General features: G+C 38.9%; 1 protein-coding gene across 1 annotated transcript in view; it reads left to right on the plus strand.

The window, feature by feature from the left end:
• The window catches only part of LOC126469923 (protein furry), a 1,144,124-nt gene that overhangs the window by 101,441 nt on the left and 1,018,759 nt on the right, over window positions 1-23,924 (plus strand). The window contains exons 20-22 of the mRNA XM_050097322.1: window positions 4,408-4,557; window positions 4,641-4,810; window positions 13,183-13,481. Coding sequence (XP_049953279.1) covers window positions 4,408-4,557; window positions 4,641-4,810; window positions 13,183-13,481 — 619 coding nt within the window. The remainder of the gene's footprint in view (window positions 1-4,407; window positions 4,558-4,640; window positions 4,811-13,182; window positions 13,482-23,924) is intronic.

The raw sequence follows: 23,924 nt of genomic DNA on the forward strand, positions 1-23,924 counted from the left end.
TCATTTTCTATGTGCCTGTCTGCTACTCTTTGCTTCATGTATTTGGAGAGTAGTGAGTATTCCTCATATAGGTATTTATATTGTATTAAAAATTTCCCATTGACATTACAAAGTATACTTGTTTGAAGAGAAGATGCTATAGTTTAAGTGTAGAAGCACAGTAACAGGAGAATGCTTAAGATGCCAAGTAACCTACAAGGCAAGAAAAAATAATGATGAAAACAAATTTGAAAGCTTCTGTTCAAACATGTAATTTCTTTAAATAAAAGATACAGCATGATACTATGATGATACAACACCATTGGAAAAACGACTTTCAGTAACATACCATGTTTATGGAAAACCAGAAGATTGCTTTAAACATGCGCACTGCACCTGTGAGCACACATATTAAATAAATCATCTGGCTATTAATGATTAGAAAGAAATATAAAAGAATTTAAAAAATACAAAGGAGCGGTGGAGAAAAAGAGCAAGAGAAAAGATCTTTGTTAAAAAAAATTCTGATATTCGTAGTCTCCTAGTCCATAATTCTAGTAAAGCAATATCTTCAATATTCTTTTTTTCCTGGTTGAGGAATTCAGTGCCTCAACTGTTGGATGAATAATTACCTTTGTTTCACTATTAATGAGCGTTGAACCAAGTTGATATTGATTTTAAAAAATTTAATCTGTGTAAAGTTAGTGACATTTACTTGGTAGGGGGGAAAAGTTATTTACAGTGTGGCCCCTTTGAGTCTGGTTTCATGTAATCTGCTCTTCAAACATCAACCCCTCTTTACAACCCTAACTGCAAGGGGCATTCAATATATTTGCAACTCACTTTTTCCCCAGTTTATTTTAGCAGAAACATGCGAGGGACATCGTGAAATATTCCCAATTGAACCCCTATAGTTTCCTGAAGGTCCGGTAGGTCGTGGCACTATATGTAGCCTTCAAAATCGTGTCTGTAATGGAGGTGTGTTCCGAGCAGAGAGCTGCAATTGAGTTTCTTTTGGTGGAAAACCAGAGCATTGTAGATATTCTTAGGCACTTCCAGAATGTCTGCTGAGATGCAAGCAGTGAGTAAAAGTACAGTGCATTGTTGTATGAGGTGTGTGTCATTATCACAACAAGGTTAAACAAACCTTTCTAATCTCCTGTGTGCCAGCCAGCCACACAAAGCTGAGTCTTCTGCAATGTTGAAATGTGCAGACACACTCAGTTCAAGGTGGTTGATGGATTACAATCAAACATCTTACTGCACAAATGGCCATCTCTCTGGTAGTGCTGAAACTTTTATCCACCAGTTGGCATACTCAAAGGTGTGTGCCTACTGGGACGCTTGCCACCTAACAGAAGGCCATAAAGAGTAATGGAGAACCATCTGTGCAGAATTGTTTGTGCATTACGAGGCTGATCGTGGCAAATATTTGTTGAACATCATTACAAGTGATAAAATACAGATTCATCACTTCAAGCCAGAAACAAAATGACAATCCATAGACTGGTGCCACACCACCTCTCTTCCAAAGAAAAAGTTCAAAGCTGCACCTTCAGCTGGTCATGTCATGGCAACAGTCTTCTGGAATATCTTCTGGTAAACCTTCCGGGATGTAAGGTCGTGGTCCATGAAACTCTTCAGCTCCTAACGTTTCGTCCAGAGCTACACTGGACATCTTCAGAGGGGTGTTTCTCCTCCGGTGAGTCTTACCGACTCTTCTGGAACTCTGAAGGAGTTATTCTGTTTGATGTGCTCTTTCGTGGCGCAAACAACCAACTCTGAAGTTTTGTGTTACCCTCAGGAAATTGTAGAAATGACTTCAGTGTGTTCATCATCACAAAAATGCAAATGAACTTCTCCTTCTCCATGAGAAAACAAGGTTTCACTTAAGTCTTTGCACCCAAGAGCAGCTCACAAAACTTCATTGGACTGTTCTTCCTCATCCACCCTGCAACCAGGATCTTGGACCTTCCAACTTCCATCTGTTTTGCCCCGTGAAGGATACATTCTGTGGGAAGCAGTACATGGATGATGGGGAGGGTATTGATGCAACATGACATTGGTTGTGATGTCAGTCAGTAGAGTGGTACCATATGGGCATACAGTCCCTCCCAGTAAAGTGGCATGAGGCTGTCACATTGAATGGAGATTATTTTGAAAAATACAGTTTTGTAGGTTGAAAAGTGGGGAATAATATGGTGCATTTACAGATATTTCTTCAGCCTGGAATCTCATTGACTAGAGTAGAATTGTCTCCAGTGATGAGTCCTGCTTCAAACTGAGTCCTGATGACCAGCGAAGATGTGTGGAGATGCCAAGACAATGTTGGGATATCAACCTGACTGTCACCCGCCATATGACCCGACTGCCAGGACTGATGGTCTGAGGTGCCATTTCAGTTCATAGCAGGACCCCGCTGATTATCATCCATGCCATCCTTACAGCACAGCAGCATATTTATTATATTCTGTGTCCCATTTTGTTGTCCTTATTGGCAAGCCATCCTGAGCTTACATTTCAGCTGGATAGTGCCTGCCCACACATGGTGGGAGTTTTTATCTTGGCCAACAAGGTTGCTGGTTCTCTTGCCAGATGAGAATGTTTGGAGAGTAATAAGCAGAGCCGTCCAACCATCTTGGGATTTTGACAATCTAATGTCTCAGTCCGACAGGATTTCACAAAATATCCCTCAGGAGGACATCCAACAACTTCATCAGTCAGTGCAGTGGTCTAGTGCACTGACTGTCAGTTTGTCAGTTCAGATTAAATTCCCACTCCTACTGGTTACAATTTATATATGTAAAATTAATTTATTCAGCTTAGCTATGATTACTTAAATTTAATGAATTAATACATTTGAACAGTAATTGGTTTAAATGCTACATTTCTGATCATTTTTGATTTCAACTGTCCTTCAATAGCAACAGTCTGTTGTTATCATATCCCCACTTTCTCTCATCTTTTTTTATCTCTGTGGCTCTGGCTCTGTCAGCTGTTTTAAATCCCCTATACTTGACCCTTACTGTACCTATTTTCCAAAAGTTTGTAACAGTATCTACAGTTGCGAACAGCACAGTGCTGTGTATTTGTGCTGATTTTCTGTGAAAACACATTATTTTATTGGAAAATGAAAGCTCAACAAGAATTTTCTATCAGTGAAGTGACAGGGGAAAACATTGAAACTATAACTTCTGATGAAAAAAAATTCACCATTGCTCTTAAATACACTTTTTCAATTTGTAAAGCAGAAGGTATATAACTGACAGTCCTCCTGCATCTGTGGGTCCTGTAGCTATAGCTACAGTCAAGTAATTGTAGGACATATTATTGAAATTATGAGTTATAATTTCATAGTAAGTGATGAACATTTGACACTATACACTTTTTGATGAGGCGTGTGGATTCTCTCTCTCTCTCTCTCTCTCTCTCTCTCTCGAAGTACCCATATAGATGTAGATGCACTACATGCAGTCTTATTTTATTTATAACAGGTTCCTTCTCCAAGTACAAATGTGATTGACAGTGATTACAATCCTAGCAAATATTCCTCTTATATTTTGGTTACCTTCACTATCACTGACAGCCATCCAAAGTGGAAGCTCTCATTATTAAAATAACAATTCCCCAGCTCAGTGAGAGAGAGAAAAATCTTCAAATTTGGAGGAAAGATATCGAACTAGGTGACACTAGAATGACAAAATTACATTTGTCAACCCCCAAAATTCTGAAAGATTTCAAGATGCATGAGGCTGTTACAAACAAGTGGTGATGATAACATTACAACAGCAGGTTATGACATTGTGGGGAGTAAAACGTAATATGATAGCAGTGGGAACCGAATGCAAGCAGGCAAATTGATAATCAGTGTACTAGACCATAACACTATACTGCTTACTTCATCCAGCTGCTCAAAAATTCCTCACATTGTACTTGAAAATCTTCAGAGGGCATTCCTTATTCTCCAATGGCCCATTCAGGCAAGATATCTAAATGGGGCACTTACCTGCTTCTATTCACACAGTATGAGCCACATCGGTGACTCCCGTCTTTCACTCCCTCTTTGTTATTCATTTGTTTTATAAAATAGTCTATGATATGCTTAACAAAAGAGTACCTGGCGAAAACTGATAGGGACTGTCAGTGCAATTGAATGGCAGTTGATAAGAAAGAGAGAAGACCAAAAGCTGCAAAACCTGCACAGTATCTCTCTGCTAAATGCATTTATAGCATTACAGTCATCCTTGCTGATGTGCAGGGTGGGAGAAGACAGTTGTAAGGTATTAGTAGTCTGCTTGTAGCAATACAATATTTTATTGTTATTGTCCTATTGTGTAATGTTATTGAAATACTTGCATGTCACATTCTTTGCAGAAAATGATCAAACAATGATTATATGGAAATTATCTTATTTGTTTATTTTTGTAGGGATCTAATGGAGGAATTATCTGTGTACATAAGAGAGGCAGTGGATAGAAAGCAGGAGAATATGAGAAGAAGACGGAGACGAGATGCTCTTCGTTTACAATTAGTTAGAGTCCTTGAGCTTATAGCTGAATATGGAACCTTTGGAAACTGGTATGTGCACTTTGTACAGTGTTTCATTACTCTAATCTTAACAACTGCTCCATTATACAGCATGTGCTTTTTTTGCATTTCAGTCAGTGGGTGCTAGATCGTGAAACTCAGTCACTTCATCCTACTTTTGTTGAATATGTTGATGGAGCCCGCCTATATTTGGAAAGTGAAGCAGACAAGGATGTGCAAGCTGTCAAAGATATAAAATTTCATTTCTGCAACTTCATAAGAAAAATGATAAAAAGTTTCTCGTGTAAGTATTATTATCAATTTACATATTTTTGTAGATACTTTGTTGTAGCAATAGCAAATGAATAATAAATTAGATACAAGAATACATGTTGCTGATTCATTCTGTTACCCTCTACTCAGCCCATACTTCAACAGTTATTTTGTTTCTAGCAGAAATATTCTACTGTTAGCTGTCACAGCCATTGATCTCACAGTAGTTCCTCTGATATAAAGATGCATAAGCAGGGTGATGTGACAGCATATCAGTACAAGCATACATAGTGCACAGATAGATCATTATTAAGCCAAACTAATTATGTTAGCTCAAAGGGTCATCTTATTCTTTGTGAGTTGGCAAGCTGACAGCAAACAGGTAAGAGTGATAAGCTGCACATCAAAGAAGTAAGTGGACTTCTCATTTGATGTGATCAGATGCTAGAAAAGTATGGCATGTTGGCCTCTTACACAATGAGACAAATCTCGGCTTCCACAATGCACAAAAATTGAATTTTAAAGAAATTAATGTGCTTTTTCATGAAAACTGAAGAACAAGCTGGCTCAGACATTACTCAAATACAAGATCTGTTCAAAAAATTCTGGAACATTTGTAATTTCACACCAATGGTGTGTTGGAGCGAAATGCGGCTGGCATCCCTGCACATGCTTGTGTTAATGTGTAACTGCCAGATGTTTCATTGTTGTATGTCTGTTAGTTATTGTTCAGTGCTGTATTGAGTAGAACGTTGTGTCGCACAGTTTGCAAATTTCAAGATGGCAGAGTTAGAGCAACAATGCGTCTGCATTAAATTATGCATGAAACTGAAACCTTTACAGAGACACACCAAATGATGCAGGAAGCCTATGATGACAAGTGCTTAAGCCATACTCAGTGTTACAAATGGTTCACATGATTTAAAAGTGGCTGGACAGAGATTAAAGATGACCCTCGTTCAGGATGCTCTTCAACATCTACCAATGACACTCATGTCACGAATGTCAACAAAATTGTGAGTGCCAATCAATAGGACTGACTGACTGAGAGATTTCAGAAGAATGTAACATTTTGGTTGGATGTTGTCATGAAATCCTGACACAGCATCTTGGAATGTATTGTGTTGCCGCTAAGTTTGTCCTATGGCGCATGAGTCAAGACCAGAAAAACTTTTGTCTGGCAATCTGTGAAGAGCTTTTGGATTGCACAAATGAGCACCAGATGTTCCTTAGGAGAATCATAACTAGTGATGAGACATGGGTCTATGGTTATGATGTTGAGACCAAGGGTCAGTCTTCACAATGGATTGGGAAAGGTTGTCCAAGTCCAAAAAGAGCTTGTCAGGTCAGGTCAGATGTGAAAGCCATGCTGACAGTTTTCTTTGACTTTGAAGGATTAGTTCATCGTGAATTAATACCGCAGGGACAAACTGTTAATCAGTGGTACTATCAGGATGGATTGCAACACCTGCGAGAAAATGTGAGATGAAAATGATCTGAAATGTGGTGGAGACAGTTCATGGCTCTTGAATCACGATACGCACCTGCACATTCATCCCTGTTGGTGTGTGACTGTTGCACAAAAACCAAATCACTGTGCTGCCTCATCCTCCATACTTTCCAGACCTGGCGCCTGTGGTCTTTTTTTATTTTCAAAGTTGAAAACCACATTGAAAGGATGAAGATTTGCAATGATAGACGAGATAAAAGAAAATTTGCAGACGGCGCTTCCTGCAATCCAGTAAGAGGTGTCCCAAGGCTGCTCCTGGAGTTGGAAACGACATTGGGAGCAGTGTATCAATTGTGGAGGAGGGTATTTCGAAGGAAACCATGCACAATAAGTAAAAGATAAATGTAGAAAAGTTTGTGGACGTAGTTCTGGAATGTTTTTCAAAGACCTCATACATAATCGTATTGAGATGACTGTACTCAAGTTTAACATGCAGTGAGCTACAGTGAAATACATGACAAAATAAAATTGATTAACTAATAATAAAGTATCATTCTGTAACTCCTGATGAAGATGTCTGTAATCAGAAAACTCTAGTAGAACAAAAATAATTAGATGACAAACGTATGAGATTGTGAAATGTTTGAAAATAAGGGAGAACTAAGTTGCAAATCTATAAATGTCATTTCAGCACCTACAGCAGTGATGGAGTTGATGTGCCAGCTGCTAAGAGGATTGCTTTGAAGAATTTTATAGCACATATAATTTGACTAAGGTAGCAGTTTGGAAAGTTACTAACGATGTGCTACTATCATTGTTTCACTACTAAGCAGTTTATCATGTCATTTATTCAGGATGAATACCAACAATGTTTTAGCCGAAAATGAGCATCTAATTATCATCTAGTGAAACAGGAACAACTGGAGCAGGACTGCTGGCTGAGATGGCACAGTGGCTAGTACACTGGACACATATTTGGTGTTATGATAATTAAAATTACCATCCTGCAAACCAAATTTAGGTTTTCCATGCTTTTGCTCAATGATTAAGGCAAATGCTGGAAATTTTTTTTAAAAATATATCCTATGGTTTTCTTCCCCATCCTTCAACTGATTGGAGTTATATACTTAATCTCTAATGACCTCATTGTCAGTGAGTCATTAAACCCTCCTCCGCACACCTTCGTTCTTTTTAAGTGGGGTTGATAGACACACAAATTTACAAATTGAATTGCATCTCCTAAGTTTTCAGAATCGCTTAAAATTCATTCGTTGGGATAAAGATGATGATGGTTTTCCTTCAAAGGGCACTGAAGGGAGGGAAAGCGATTCCAAACACAGGTTCATCAGAGACGCAGGTTACAGGAAAAGTGGGAAATAAAATGGGACTAATAATGTAGATTTGAGTTTCCACAATTTGGTTTTGCAATTAAGCAAGAATATTAACTAAAGTTTGGCCCATCTTCAGCAGCCTACTTGTACTGGGAAACAGTAAAAAGCAAATTTTTATTTAAGAGATCAGTAAAAATTGAGTCGTGAAAATCACTTAAGTCATCAAATAAGCACAGGTAATATATTTCTCATAGGTAGTATATTTCTCAAGTTAACAGTTCATGCTTTACTGTATGGCATGGAGAGCTGTATCAAACCAGTCTCTGGACTGAAGACCACAACAACAACAATCACAATTAATGCTAACAACTTTCATATATATCACGAAATACACTAGCCAGTCACATTAATTGGGCCACCTGTCAGCAGCCTGGATTACCACCTTTTGCAGCATGGACTGCAGTGAGCTGTGCAGGAAGAGTGTTAGTGAAGTTCTGGAAGGCACCATCAGGGATGCAAAGCCTGCTGACTCGAGTACCATAACCAGCTATGCAAAGTTTGTCGGTTGAAGATCCATGGCACAAACAGTCCGATCAAGGTGCTCCCACAGATTCACAAGAAGCCATCATGTCAAGGAAAAACAAACTGCATGTATGGGTGGACATGGTCCCCAGAATAGATGCACACTCATGTTGAGCTGTTGTGCCTTCCAGAATGATGAAATCATCTCCCAGGGAATCCCACAATAACTTTCTGCAGATCATAACTCTCCATACCCTTGCCTGGCCCCTTCCAAAGACTGCTGCAAGGCCATACATCCCAACAACTGTCTTCTGATGGAGAGTAATATGTGATTAATCTGAAAAGGCCACCTGTCACCATTCAGTGGATGTCTAGTTGTGGTACTAGTGTGCAAATTCTAGCCTTTGTAGCCAATGAACAACAGTCAGCATGGATGCATGAACCAGGCACATTGTGCAGAGGCCCGCACACAGCTACATTCACTGAATGGTCATTCAGGAAACACTGTTGGTAACACCTTGGTTCATCTGAATTGGTCAGTTGCTCAGCAGTTGCACACCTGTTTGCCTCTACACATATATGCAGCTGTCAATCACTCCTGTCACTGCAATTTACCTGACAAGTTTTATGCACCCTCCTCTGCTAGTGCTGCCACCTCCCATCTGTGAGTTGTTATTGCTCATTGATATCGAACATAGGTCTTGGTTGCATTAATGGAGGAGATTAGAGTTTGATGTCCCGTTGACAGAGAAGGAAAGTGGCCATTCCCTTTTGAAGGAACCATCCCAGCATTTGCCTTAAGCCTAAATCAGGAACTCGGGATGTGGGTTTGAACTGTCATCCTCCCGATTGCAAGTCCAGTGTACTAAGCACTGTGTTACCCTGTTCGGTTGGTCACATTAACGTGACTGGACTGTGTATAATTTGTACTATGGCATCATAAAGCATTAGGTGGTTTCCTTTGAGTTAAAGCTTAATTTGACAAATAAATTCCTGAGAATATATGTATGGTGCATAGTGTTGTGTGGAAGTGGATCATCATCTGAGTTACAACCAGAAAAGAAAAGAATGTATTTGAAATGACATTAACAGAAGGATGCTAAAATTTTTTTGGTCAATAAGACCACAGAATCAGTGGGGAGAGGAATATGTGTCAAACACTGGCTAGAAAAAGAGGCAAGACAATGGGACATGTATTAAAACTTCCTAGAATAACTTGCAGGGGGGCAAAAGTTGTAACAGGGGACAGTGATTGGGGTGAAGAGATTGGCACAGAAGAGGAAATCTCAGTAGGCCACATCAAATCAGTTAAGAGCTCCATTGACTGTGCAAAATCACAGTACCTTCAAAGAACTGCACAGTATAAAAAATATTTCCTACAACAATGAGTTTTGAGGTTTTTGATTAAAACAAATATTATGAACAGTCTAGATCTTTATTCTTTATGTCGGAATATTTGCAGCCTTCTGCTCCTGTAGAGCTCCAAACAGTACCACATAATATGGTAATATGTAAAGTAATTTTGTTGGTGCATGAGAAACAGCTTGCTGTAGAATTTGAAGAGTTCATCCACACATGGAGAATAGTCTCCTTCAGCATGATAATAAGAGACCACACCTGAGCATGTGACATCTGCAACAGTCTGAAGCCTTGTGTCCAGTGTCATCGCTCATCCTCCATACAGTCCCAACTTGGCCAAAGCCAATTTTCAGCTGCTTCCAAAACTTAAAGAACATTTTAGTCAACAAAGTCAAACATTCTACAGTGACTCTAACAATGACTGATGAGAAATAAATATTTAGACATGAAGAATAAAGTTGTAGCATGTTAATAACTTTTGTTTTATTCAGAAATCTTTAAGAGTTTTCACATAAAATATTTCGAGGCATTACTTTTCAGCTTGCCATCATACTTTAATCGTACCCGTAGCTCGCTGGAAGCTTATTTTTGTAATGCTAGTTTTGTGTTTCTTATTCCAACTCTAGTTGTTAATGCATACAACTGCCCTAATCTGCCAATTACAGAATTTTTACTCATACTTCATCCCAAATACCTCACAAAAATTGGTTTGTTCATATTAGCTCAAGCCAGGCAACTGCTGAACTCACTGCACTTCTGTGCTTTGAACTGCAATGATGTTAGGCATCAATATGTGTGAGATACTCTCAGTCCTTCAGTATAGTCACCCTCATTCTCAATAACTTAATTCCAGCTTCTGGAATATTTTGTTATTTGATTCAAGGAACAATATATTCATTACTTTTGAATGGCTTAGGTAATGGGATCAGACAGCTCTTCCAAGGAAGGTTTTGTCCAATTTGGGAAATAAGTTGAAGTCTGGTAGGTTCATGCCTGAATAATAGGAAGCCTGAGATAATACATCCAAACTGTATTTGCACGGACTTGGGGTATAAAATTTCTGGCATACACAAATACTCACAGAAACTTTATGATCCAACCCTGAGCAACTGTTCTTCTGCAAGGTTTTTGTCTAAGTGACTAAATTCATTAAAATGATTTATAGATTGTGAGAAATTTTTTTCCAGCTGTACTGTGATTTCATGTCTGATTTAAATCTCTGACAGATGTTTCAATAGAAACATCTTTATTTCAAAAAAATCATTCCTGCCTCTGTTAGTCTGCTAAGTAATCAGAGACACAGTTCTCAGAAATTTTTCACATATTCAAATCATTTATCAAAAATCAGAATACTCATGTGGACAACCTTATGGTCACAATGATCATCTTCAAGGACACCTTTCACTATTTTCATGGTTTTTTTTTTTTAATTTCATGTTTCTTTTATCAATTCTTGACACACTATGTGTTTAACATTGTTGCCTGAACTACAACTTGATCTGTTCTGTGTCAACTAGAGAAGAAAAAAAAAGTGCTGTTGAAGGCAGCTCTAAGGAGTCACATGAAGTAGAGGAATGTGGGTTTATTACTAATGTGAAGTCCATGGATATTTCTGTCTCTTGTTTTATACAGGGTGATTATAATTAAAGTAAACTTTCAAAATACTGTAGAAATAACACCACTTGTCAGAATGACGTCGGATTGCAACAAGAATGTTATCGGAGAAGAGGTAACATGTATGGCAGAAAAAATAAATAGTGTGAAAATTGATCAATAGATGGCTCTGTATGTTTCAGAATACCTAAATGAAAACACATGTCGTGCACACGACCCATTGAAGTTGGTAAAAACACGCCCAGTACACGGCTTTTCCTCCCTTCATGTCTGCAAGATTCGCGATGACTATCTCAATGCAGGATCGTGGTCTGCTTGTAAAGCTGTATTACAAGAATAATACACAAGTCACTCTGCAGATGTTCCGGACACTGAAGTGTTTGAAAAAAAAGGTGTTGGTCCGATGACTGCCTTGGGTCTGTGGAAAATGATTTGGAAATTCGAATTGACAGGTTCTTTTGGTGTGCAACTTGGCAGAGGGAGGAAACGAATTGATTCGGTGTCAGTGGAAGCAGTGGCCACAGCAGTGCAGGAGGATATGAGTAGTGGTGCGCAAACATGTAGTGCGCTTGGGCATATCTGTGAGCATGGTGCGTAAAATCCTACAAAACATCCTTCTTTGCTATCCATTCAGAATCACCCATGTGCACAAGTTGCTTCCTGTTGACCTGCCAGCTAGAGAGACATTTGCTTTAGAATTTCTTGCTCGCATGGAAGTGAACAATGATTGGCCATGCCGTGGAAGATTTTGTGGACAGATGGAGCCCACTTCCATCTGGTAGGATATGTCAGTACACAGAATTGTCAAATATGAGCAATGGAAAATCCACATGCAAATCAACCAGTAACACTTCATTGTAAAAGGTCACTGTGTTATGTGGGTATACGGCATCATTTATCACCGGGCCATATTTTTTCCAAGAGACAGGTGCTTCCTGTCCTGTTACATGTACCATCACTGGTAAGTTCTGTGAGTGTCTTTTGTGCAACTGTGTCATTCCAGCTCTCCAAAAGTGTGGCTGTGTGAATGGGATCATTTTTATGCAAGATGGTGCACCTCCACACATTGCAAATCCAGTTAAGCAGCTGCTGAAGTGCCATTTTGGAAATGCTAGAATTATCAGCCGCCATTTCCCTACCGCCTTGCCGTCCCAATCACCTGATCTTAATCTGTGTGACTTCTAGCTGTCGGGCTATCTGGAAGATGATGTGTTCAATGTTCCGATTGCAAATTTAGCTGCATTGAAGGCACACATTGCACAGCATATTCTGAACATGACCCTGGAAACACTTTGATCAGTTGTGGAACATGCTGTTTCTCAATTTCAACTTGTTGCAGAAAATGGTGAACAGCATATTGAACATGTTTTGCAGCAGTCACATGGAAATTAATAATCCAATTTGATTTTGATTGAGACTTTTTATGTGATTTTTGGCCTCAGAACAATTAAGAACCAATGTGATTGATGCTTTTTATGCAGTTTTTGGCCAAAGGACAGTTAAAAACTGATGTGATTGATGCTTTTTATGCAGTTTTTGGCCTTAGGACAATTAAAAACTGATGTGGTTGATGCTTTTATGTGGTTTTTGGCCTCAGGACAATTAAAAACAGATTTTTCCCATCCATTGCGATATGATCTTGCTGCGGTGTATGACATTGCTATGGTGGATGGGCTTGTGTAACTAACAGTATCACTCCTGTACACACATGCACACTGAGTAGTATAGTTTGTTTAACATCAAACATACACCTTAGGCATTCTTGAATGATTCATTTGTGATTTGTAGTCGACCACTATTAAATTGTGATGCTTACAGCGGCACCTATTGCTACATTTTGTAACTATTTATTTTTCTTCTTCCATACATTTTTCCCCTTCTCTAATAATATTCCATTGCAATTTGACATCATTCTGACCATTGGTGTTATTTCTACAGCGGTTTGAAAGTTTTACTTTAATTATAAGTATCCTGTATAGTTTTAAAGCAGTGGTACAGAAGTGTCATTAAGAATCTGAAACAAAGAAAAAGTAGTACTCTCAGAGTAAAGATTAGATTGACAATAACATCTTGTCCAGTTGTTTGTATCCTAAGTCTGTTGGTAATCTTTGGCTTCTCTTTATGTAGTGGAGACATGCCAGACTCTGCTCAAGAGGGATCTCCGGCAAAATCTGTTCAATCTTTTTTCTGGCTGGAGTGGGCATTTTGGTCGGCCACTAGCATCACCAGGGCAGTCTCAAGATGTAAGTGCAGGATCCTCATCCAGCACAGCAGAGGAGAAGCCATGCTCAGAGCTGCAGCTGTCAGCCCTTCAAGCTATGAGTGCACTTCTGTGTTGTGGCCCATGCTTCAATCCCGCTGGCCTATCTGAAGATGGAATCTTCTATCCCTGGCTGGATTTGCTGCTGGCCTCCAGTGATGACAAGGTATGTTGCATTAATTTAAACAGAATTATTGTTGAAAAAGTGACCCAAATTTTGACGAGTCAGTTTTATGATTTGTTTTTGGGCTTCTAGCAGAGTATGTGATTCCATTTTGCACACAATGATCCTGTAACAAGTCTAGTCATTTTCTTTCAACTTAGTTATTGAAGTATTGTGCACGATGAGGAGTCAACAGCTTGGGTGGACTTCTGAAAACAAACCACAAGTTTGTTTTTATTTTTTAACCCATGAAAAAGTCACCTGAAAAATCCAAGCAGTAATATGTATAATAGTTCTAAATTTTCTTTGTACAAGAAACATTATCGAGGATATATTTGCAGACTGGACATGTAGGCTAATAAAACAGAGTAAGTATATAATCTGCGCTTTATATGATATTACTCTATTATGTAATTGGTGTCTGAGTTGACACAAGCGTCATAATGATATTACCACAGCATCAATGTTCGGAGAAATTAAGAATACAAGTCACCAGATTATATCGTACTAACAATCCATGGCTTCCCATGGGTGGCACTGAGTATCTACAACTAGTCAACTTGTCTGATATAGTGGTAATTTAGCTTGCAGGCCACTGAGTAGAGTAATGATCAGAACTTGGAGAACAATGTTGTGTCACTGCATATTAACTCCAAATTTCAGTAGTGATCATATTTGTATAGAAAGCTGAACAAAATTTGTTGCATTTAGCCTCCAGAAGAAGCCTTTAACTGTGGACTAGCAGGTAATTTATGTAAATTTAAAATATTCTTTTGTATACTCCATTGATAACCTCTTCAGTGTTGGGTGGAAAAATGAACACATTACATTCTGATGTCATTTGTGACAGGGTTACGTACAACTGGCCATGTGAAAAACAATGCACGCTTAGGTCATTTCCAGCAACATTTCAGTGTCCTACCCTATGCTTTGTTAATTGTCATACCAAAAGTAAGTGTGGGCATCATTGGCATTCTTGGTATCAGAACAGTTTGTTTGGTTCCAAGGTCAGTTAGTAGTGTGCAGTCGACCAGAAAATGTTAGAGATTAGTTATTAGGAGTCTTGTTTCAGTGCAGATACAGGATGGCTTTAAATTTTTTGGTAAAATAGGTCAGTAGGTGCATGCACCTGGTTTTAGTATTAATTTATGCAGTAAAGTTCCAGGTGGCATCGGAGAACCTAAGAGGGTCATATTTAAAGCAAAATCCGACAGTACATCATGTCTATGCATCTTGTCACATGACGTCCATTTGTGGTCGACTGATTTTGACCGGTCTCTCACTATGCCAAAAATACATTTCATGTCTCTGCCAGTGTTGGTTGTATGGTTATACTGCTTCATTTGCCACCATGCCAATGAATAATCCTACCTATTGTGAAGTGCACTTGATGCTCAGTTCTTAAACACAGAAAAAGTTCGTCCTGTTAATATTCACTGGCAGGTTGTTGAAGTTTATAGTGTGGATGTAATGAATGGTGTAAATGTGTGGTGTAAATGGTGTAAGCTGTTTAATGAAGAAAGGACAAATGTTCCGGCAAAGAACATTTTGGATGACCTACTGTTATGATTGATGACCTGACACAAAATGTTGATGATGCATTTCGCCAAAACGGACACTTCACTATTGACGAGCTGCCTCAGAAATTTCCACAGGTTTCAAGATTAGTAGTTTATCACTGTTACTGACAAAAATGGTGGCAAATTCTTGAGTCCTATTGTGGCCGGTGATGAAATGTGGATTCTGCACTGTGCTTCAGAGAATAAACAATAATCCAGTGAGTGGCATCATTCAAACTCCCCAATGAAACCATGAAAATTCAGACAAGAACCTTCAACACAGATGATCATGGCCATGGTTTTTTGGGGTTGGAGAGGCATTCTTCTGTTAGATTTTTTTCCAAGAGGAATGACAATAAAAGCTAAGAGGTACTGTGAAACACTATTAAAGCTTAGGTGTGCTATTCAATATTGCCAACGGGGACTGCTCTCTGGTGACATCACTCTGCTTCATGACAATGCTCGGCCTTACGTTGTGGCAAGAACAAAGATGTAACTAGACAAGTTTCATTGGGAGTCAATGGTTCATCTACCATGCAGCACTGAGTAGCACCATTAGACTTTCATCTGTTTCCAAAACTGAAGGAATTTCTTGGTGGAAAGTGCTTGGAAAATGACGACATGTTGAAAGAAACTGTTACTAACTGGTTTGATGGTCAGGTGGTACAGTTGTTTGATGTTGGGACCCAAAAGCTATTGTCATGAATTGACAACTGTTTAAATGTTCATGATGACTATGTTGAAAAGCGAAAAAAAGTGCATATTGTAGTCTGTGATACAATTTGCATTCATAAATAAAATTTTTCTTACTTTAAAAATAATCCTTGTAAAAGTTCAGGAGGGTAAACCACTGGTTACTCTCTATCTAAGATTGTGTCAGCACAGTAATAAGTTTGTGATGGAACCTCAGACTTGGCAGAATGAAGTCATATACTTTACTGACTAGTTCATTTATAAGTGACAATATAGCCCTTTCCTGAAACCTCATTTGTAGGTGACAATATCACCCTTTCCTGAAACCAATCAAGTATCTTATTTGACATGTTCGAATATCTGGGTATACTTTTTCAATGAATTCCACTTTTTTTGGTACCAAAACAGATGTTATTAATATTTATTTTACCATTTGTTGCTTGAAATTTGCCATTTCTTATTTTGGGGAAGCTATTAGCAATATGTTTATCATCTTGTCCAAAAGGCAGAACTCTCATATTAGTTTTAAGTTCGAGTCTTATTATATACAGGTATGGGTACAATCTTTGCAAAGATGACTTGACTTCAACTGCCCTTATCCCTCTTCAGATTAATGGTAAGATTTGACAGAAGTCTCCAGGAACAAAATGGTGCAGCCATTCAAAGGGATATTGTTGTTACACAAAACTTGCATTGTTCTGTCTATCGCTTTGATGAATATTTTATGGGACATCAAAACCTGATCCCATGCAACTAGAGTGCAATCCCCCAGGATTACTTTGCTTAGAATCATTATAGATGCTGTAGGTGTCATAACCACAAAATTTCAGGGGAAGTTTGAATGTAGAATGAGCAGTTTGCCTGCCTTCTGAAAGTATGGCAGCAGTGTCAGATGATGCCACAGCAAGGGCAATTTTTCAGCCAGATCTGACTTTTGTGAATATCATGTTAATCAAAAATGTAATGCCAGTGCCTCCAGGCACATCTAAAGAACACACTTTCCCTTCATTGTTGTTGATTGATGACATTATCAAATTGTTAAAATTTTTTCTCATGATTCAAATGACATTCATTTTGAATGGTCTGTAAAAGTTGGGAGTGACTGTAGTTTGTTTCTCACAAATGTGCTACAGATTTACCTGATAGAGATTCAGTCTCTTTATTCAGTCCAAGTAAATCTCCAGAAAACATATTTTGGTTGTAATCTATATCATCTGGTACCTTCCAGAATGATGAGATCACCTCCGAGGGAAAGCCTCAAAAACATTCCCCAGATCATAATGCTCCCTCTTCTAGCCTGGACTCTTCCAATGAATGTTGCAGGGCTGTACATGCTAATAGCCATCTGTCCAATGTAACATAAAATGTGATTCACTTGAAAATGGATGTCTAGTAGTGGTATTGGCATGCAAATTCCAGCCTTTATTGCCTATGAACAACAGTCAGTCAGTGTGAATGAACCAGGCACCTGCTGCGGAGGCCCTCGCACAGCTACGTTCACTGAACAGTCATTCAGGAAACACTGTTAGTGGCCTCTTGATTCCTCTGGGTTGTCAGTTGCTCGGCAGTTCCACTCATGTTTGCCTGTTCACATCTCTGTGCTGTCATTCACTCCTGTCACTTATGGCCCATGGTGCACTGCAATTGCTCTGACACATTTTATGCACCCCACACTGCTAGTGCTGCCACCTGCCATCTGTGAGTGGTTACTGCATGTTGATGTTGAATGTAGGTAGTGGTCACATTAATGTGATTTGAATCATGTGTAATTTGTACTGTGGAATCATGAAGCATTGGATGGTTTTCTTTGAGTCAGAGCTTAATTTGACAAATAAATTAATGATAATATACATATGGTGCATAATATTGTGTGAAAGTGAATCATGAACTGAGGGTATAACCAGAAAAGAAGAGGAAGCCTTGGAGATTTGACATTACAGAAGGATGCTGAAAATCATGTAGACTGTAGAATATGTGTTAAACACTTACTAGAAGAAGAGACAGGACAATAGGATGTGTGTTAAAACTGCATAGAATAACTTTCTGGGTAGTTTAGGGAGTTGCAGGGGGGGGGGGGGGGGCAAAAGCTGTAAGAGAAGACAGGGATTATGATGTACCCAACAAATAAGTGTTGGTGTTGGATGTAGGTGCTTTGATGCTTGTTGACCGAAAGCTCACTTTCTAACAGTCTTTTTGTTGTGCCTATCTGTGACTCCATCTCTCCACTATATGGTGAGTAGCTATTATCCTTTCATAATGCAAATATTTTAATGCTTTTATTAGTGTCAATAAAAGTAAACCATAAAGTTAAATTCACATTTTGTGAGGCACACCTCAGTAATGTAGCAATAATCAAGTCTTTTTCATGCGTAATGTAACGTACAATTTCAGTGGCAACTCATCATCTCATCTGCTGGCTGAGATGCATCTCACATTTCAATACTGATGAAACTACAGAAATGGTAACTGCCAGAAGTGAAACGTGGCTCGCAGTTTTTTGTTATTGTGGGTCAGTCTAAGAGAGTAAGGAAATGTACGTTATGACAGACATGGCATGATATTTCCTTTACAAAGAAGAAATTTTTGTAAAATAGATAGAGACTGTGGAACTCAGAATGGTTAAAATAACTGCACAACTATCAAAAGGATAAGCAAAATTGCTTAGTGATTGTTTCCTTGACGTACCAGTCGAAACAAGATAGGTCGCTAAAAGTAATAGGACGATCTTGTCACTATTCCCAGTCATGGTTTTCAGTGTAGTGTTGCAGAAGGCATTAATAATTTTCAGATCATGGTATCAAATACAGTTGGGAAAGAAATGGGACAATAAAAAAATAAGACATCAGATTAGATTAAATTTCTTGAAGTGGCCAAGACCAAATGACAAGAACTGTATACGTTCCCCGATGATGCTGTTGAGGTAGACAATTGCACAAATATATTAATTTTAAAAAATCTGCAAATGGGGACATGACATCACCTCCAAGCTGCATGTAACTGAGAAGAACATTTCACTAGGTTAGTATGAACTGCACTGATTGAAAAACTGTTTGATGTTGAGAGTATTAAATCATGTATGTAAAATTATAGTTGACAAACATCTCTTTGGAGATTCTGATTATCAAATTACTTAATGACCTATGGCATCTAATAAGACTTGTATAACTGCAGACAAGATGGATTACAGTAAATGTGCCACAATGTGACATGTTGTTATTGAACACTGAGCCCGAGAGATGAAACACTGTTTTTTAATGTTCCAATGAGAAGTAATATTGTTCACAAGTAGATTAGTTTCTGTTGTATTATCATGTGTGTTTCTACATAATGTGGATAAACATGTTACTGCTGAAGACTTCAAAATTCTGGAAAACGAAAAGGGTAGAATGGAGACTGAATCGGTAACAGATGGGATGCAGAGTGGGAAGCATGTCTTAGAGTACATAACAAAGAAAGAACAGAACTGCATCAATGACATAAGCATGTCTGAACACTGCATGTTTACTATACATATTACTATTCTTAATTTACAATTCATTACTTGTAAAACAAAATTGGATTTTTAGAAGTTGTTGTAATTTGGACCAGTTGAGTTGTATAAAATTGTCTTCTCTGTAGTGAATTGTGGGTACTTTTGCTTGAGGACAACCTTACTGTCTTTTATTTCTGTCATTTTATAGGCTTCAATTACTAAAATGATAAACACAAGTGTAACCAGTGGCCCAAGGCCCGAAGTAGAGAGAGAGAGAGAGAGAGAGAGAGAGAGAGAGAGAGACAGAGTGTGTGTGTGTGTGTGTGTGTGTGTGTGTGTGTGTGTGTGTGTTTCATCATTTAGTAAGGACGTATATATACTTATGGAAAACAACACAGCACCAAGAAGGAGTTGTGCAACATGAATGGAAGTCGGTAAGTATGTTTATACTTCTGAAAGGTGACATCTACTCAAATTTTGTACAAGTCGCATAAGAGTGGCCCTAGTAATGCCACTATGACGGTGCAAATCAAGTTTGCTTTATATAACGCTGAAACAGTCGTGAGCATTAGTTACCTTTGAGATTGGTCAAGGTGAGTTGACGTTAGTCAAGAATGCCTTTAAGGCAATGAAGACTCCGTTATAAACAAGTCACTGAGTTTGAACAAGATCATATAATAGGTCTTTGAGAAGCTGGATGTTCCTTCCGCGATATTACAGGAAACCTTAGCAGGAATGTAGCCGCTGTATGTGACTGCTGGCAATGACAGTCAGGAGAATGTACTACAGTCTCAAGAAAACTGAGCTCTGGAGAGCCACATGGCATTGCCGAGAGGGAAGACCATTGCGTTGATGGATGGCTCTGGCACATAATACTACATCTGCAACAGCAATTTGAGCAGTGGTTGGCACCACAGTGACACAACAAATGGTTACGAATCGGTTACTTCTAAGACGGGTCTGAGCCCAACACCCTGTAATGTGCATTCCACTACCCCAAAGCACCGCCATTTGCGACTTAAGTGGTGTCAAGCAAGAGATAGAGGGCAGGATGGAGATTCTTCTGTGTTTTCTGATGAAAGCTGATTCTATCTCAGTGCCAGTGATGGCTGTCTGTTGGTTAGGTGGAGGGCAGTTGAGAGCTTGCAAACAACCGGTCTACATGCTAGGCACACTGGATTTACATTTGAGTTATGGTCTGAGGACTGATACTGTATTACAGCAGGAACACACTCATGATACTATTGGAGGGAGTCTCCATGATGTTTTTCCCTTCTATGTAAGTTCTTTACCTACACCAACCATAGAAACATTAGATAACTCTTATCCCTTTTTTATCAGCTCAAAAATATCAGAATAAGTTGTCTCAGAAAAGTAGTCCATCCTTTATCCAGAAAGAACTTTTTCTTCCTTTTTCAGTTGTAGTAAAAATTTCATACAAATCTTTCATTCCGTCATAGAATCTGAATAATTTATCAAAACCATGGTCCTTTTAGTTGCTAAAAAAAAAAAAAAATAAAAAAATAAATAAATGTAAAAGTGATTTCTTTATTTGTGTGATAAACTACTGGAACAAGCCAATGCCATTTGATGTGTCTAGTAAGACCATGTCACAGTAGTTACTTCACATCAACAACAAAAATTGTTTGAAATAATAGCTGAAACATAATGTATCCAAGACAACTAGGTTAAAAAATAAGCTAAATAAGCACAAAACATAAAAAATACTGACACTGAAAAGCAATTTATGAACTAATTATAATAATTGTAATAATAATAGTAACAATAACAGTATAAGTTTTATTAAAACATTTATGAAAAATTGCATAACATAACTCACATGGAAAATGTTTGATATTTTTCCTATTACCTTCGTAGTGGCATATCATATATTATTGGAAATAAAGATCATATGTTAACTAAATAAATGAAAACTCACATTAATTTTCATTATTAATGTTCACAAAGGATTTTAAATGAAATGACTAAAGAAAGAAAGGGAAAAAGAATCTGAAAAACAATGTGAGTTCAGAACTTGATGGTCATTGGGATTGTCTTGCTGTTCGGTTGAGATAAAATTTTGCGTAAATCATTATGTTGTTAACTGTAAAAAAATAAAGTGGTGGAACTGAACTTTTAGGCAGTTGAAGAGGGGAAAGAGGGTAGAATTGTTGGAGGAAATTCATTAATAAAAAATGAGAAGACCAAACTTGCTAGCACAAAGCAATTTTAACTCCATTGTCTTATAAGCATCACATGAACATGGGCTGTACTAACTGCCTGTACTCTTTAATTTAACTCATTTCTGAGGCATTTTCATAGAAAAGTTCACTGCAAATAGTAGAATGACATAGATAAAGAAAAATTTCTTTAACAGATTTAACAGTATGTCCAAGAGTTGAGGCACAGTTTTATAAAACTCTAAAAATGACTGATACACTGTAGTGCCATTCCTAACTTTAACTGCCTCCAGTGGTGTTTCCACTGAAGGAATGATTTTAAGGATGTCCCTTGCAGGATAGCAGATATGTGATGCATCAGCTGTTTATCTCGATTTCAATTGAGTTTTAGAATGAAGTCCGCTGGTGACAAATCAATGGAGCACAATACTTATATTCTCAGTTGTGAAAGATTGACTAATATGAATGTCTGGACTACAGTTGAGATGACTTCTTCTGAAAGAAAACTGGTTCTTCTCCATTTGACTCTGACTGTACTCAAAATGAACAACACCATTGTGATAAAGCAGTGCCATCAATATCACTTTCAGGTTCTCTTTCCGATTGTGTTATAGCGAATGTTTCATTAACAGTTAGGTGAAATAGAGGCGCAAAATGTGCAGTTACCCTCATATATAATGAAGAGCCAAAGAAATTGGTACACCTGCCAAATATTGTGTAGGGCTCCCGCGAGCACTTAAAGTACCACAACACGACATGGCATGGACTCGACTAATGTCTGAAATAATGTTGGAGGGAATTGACACTATGAATTCTGCAGGGCTTCCCATAAATCTGTAAGAGTACGAGGGGGTGGAGATCTCTTCAGAACAGCAAGTTGCAAGGCATCCCAGCTATGCTCAATAATGTTCATGCCTAGGGAATTTGGTGGTCAGTGGAAGTGTGTAATCTCAGAAGAGTGTTCCTGGAGCCACTCTGTAGCAATTCTGGACATGTGGGGTATCACATTGTCCTGCTGGAAATGCCCAAATCCATTGGAATGTGCGATGGACATGAATAGATGCAGGTGATCAGACAGGATGCTTACGTGTCACCTCTCCGTCGTATCTTGACATATCAGGGGTCTCATATCACTCCCACTGCACACGCCCCACACCATTACAGAGCCTCCACCAGCTTGAACAGTACCTTGCTGACATGCAGGGTCCGTGGATTAATGAGGTTGTCTCCATACCTGTACACGTCCATCCGCTCGATACAATATAAAACGAGACTTGTCCGACCAGGCAACATGTTTCCAGTCATCAACAGCCCAACGTCGGTGTTGACGGGATCAAGCGAGGCATAAAGCTTTGTGTCGTACAGTCATCACGGGTACATGAGTGGGCCTTCGAGTCCGAAAGCCTGAATCGATGATGTTTCGTTGAATGGCTCGCACGCTGACACTTGTTGATGGCCCAGCATTGAAGTGTGCAGAAATTTGCGCAAGAGTTCCACTTCTGTCATTTGAACGATTCTCTTCAGTCGTCGTTGGCCCCGTTTTGGCAGCATCTTTTTTTCCGGCCGCAGCATGTCGGAGATTTGATGTTTTACCAGATTCTTGATATTCACGACACACTGGTGGAATGGTCATACGGGAAAATTTCCTACTTCATCACTACCTCGGAGATGCTGTGTCCCATCGCTTGTGCGCCGACTATAACACCATGTTCAAACTCACTTAAATCTTGATAACCTGCCATTGTAGCAGCAGTAACGGATCTAAAGACTGCGCCAGACGCTTCTTGTCTTATATAGGCGTTGCCGACCTCAGCGCCGTATTCTGGCTGTCTTCATGTGTCTCTGTTTGAATATACACGCCTATATCAGTTTCTTTGGCGCTTCAGTGTAGATACCTATATAAACCGGTGCCTCTCCGACGGTCGTCAATGGCAATTCTCTGATGTTTCGGCAGATATTTGCAATTTAGTTTTTGCTGTGTGCAGCTGGTGTCAGCGCAAACAAATCTTGCTCATCAACTCTTTCATACGACGCCAAGTGTCGACGAAATGCCTTGGTTTGTTTCCCGTCTCAAACAAAATGATTTTTAAATCGGAATTTTGCGTCCCCATTCGGTTAAAGCGACTGAGCACCACGGTTTTCCGCGTGGCGGTAGCATTTAGCGCGCGCCAAGGCGGTGCTACCGCTGCTTGAAGTATTCACGTTTTACTGTCCCTGTTAATAGATATCGTTAAAATGAATATCGCATTAGACTAATCTGGGACCTCTCTGTCGAAAGGGCATGTAAAATTCCACTTCAGAAAGCATTTTGCATGTAACGGGAAACAAACCGACGCTTTCCATCAATGCTGGCCGTCGCATGAAAGACATGAGGAGCAGTATTTGTTCACGTTGCAAAAATAAAATCGCAAATATCTGTCGAAACTCAAGAGAAAATGCGCCTAAAGATTCTCAGGAGAGAGACCTTGTGTATAACCCCATTTCGCTTACAGTTTTTGACCTCTTTTTTGGAATGCTGCACAACGTGCAAATATTTCCGAGA

The sequence above is a fragment of the Schistocerca serialis genome, chromosome 1 (assembly GCF_023864345.2).
Source record: "Schistocerca serialis cubense isolate TAMUIC-IGC-003099 chromosome 1, iqSchSeri2.2, whole genome shotgun sequence".
Classification (NCBI taxonomy): Eukaryota; Metazoa; Arthropoda; class Insecta; order Orthoptera; family Acrididae; genus Schistocerca; species Schistocerca serialis.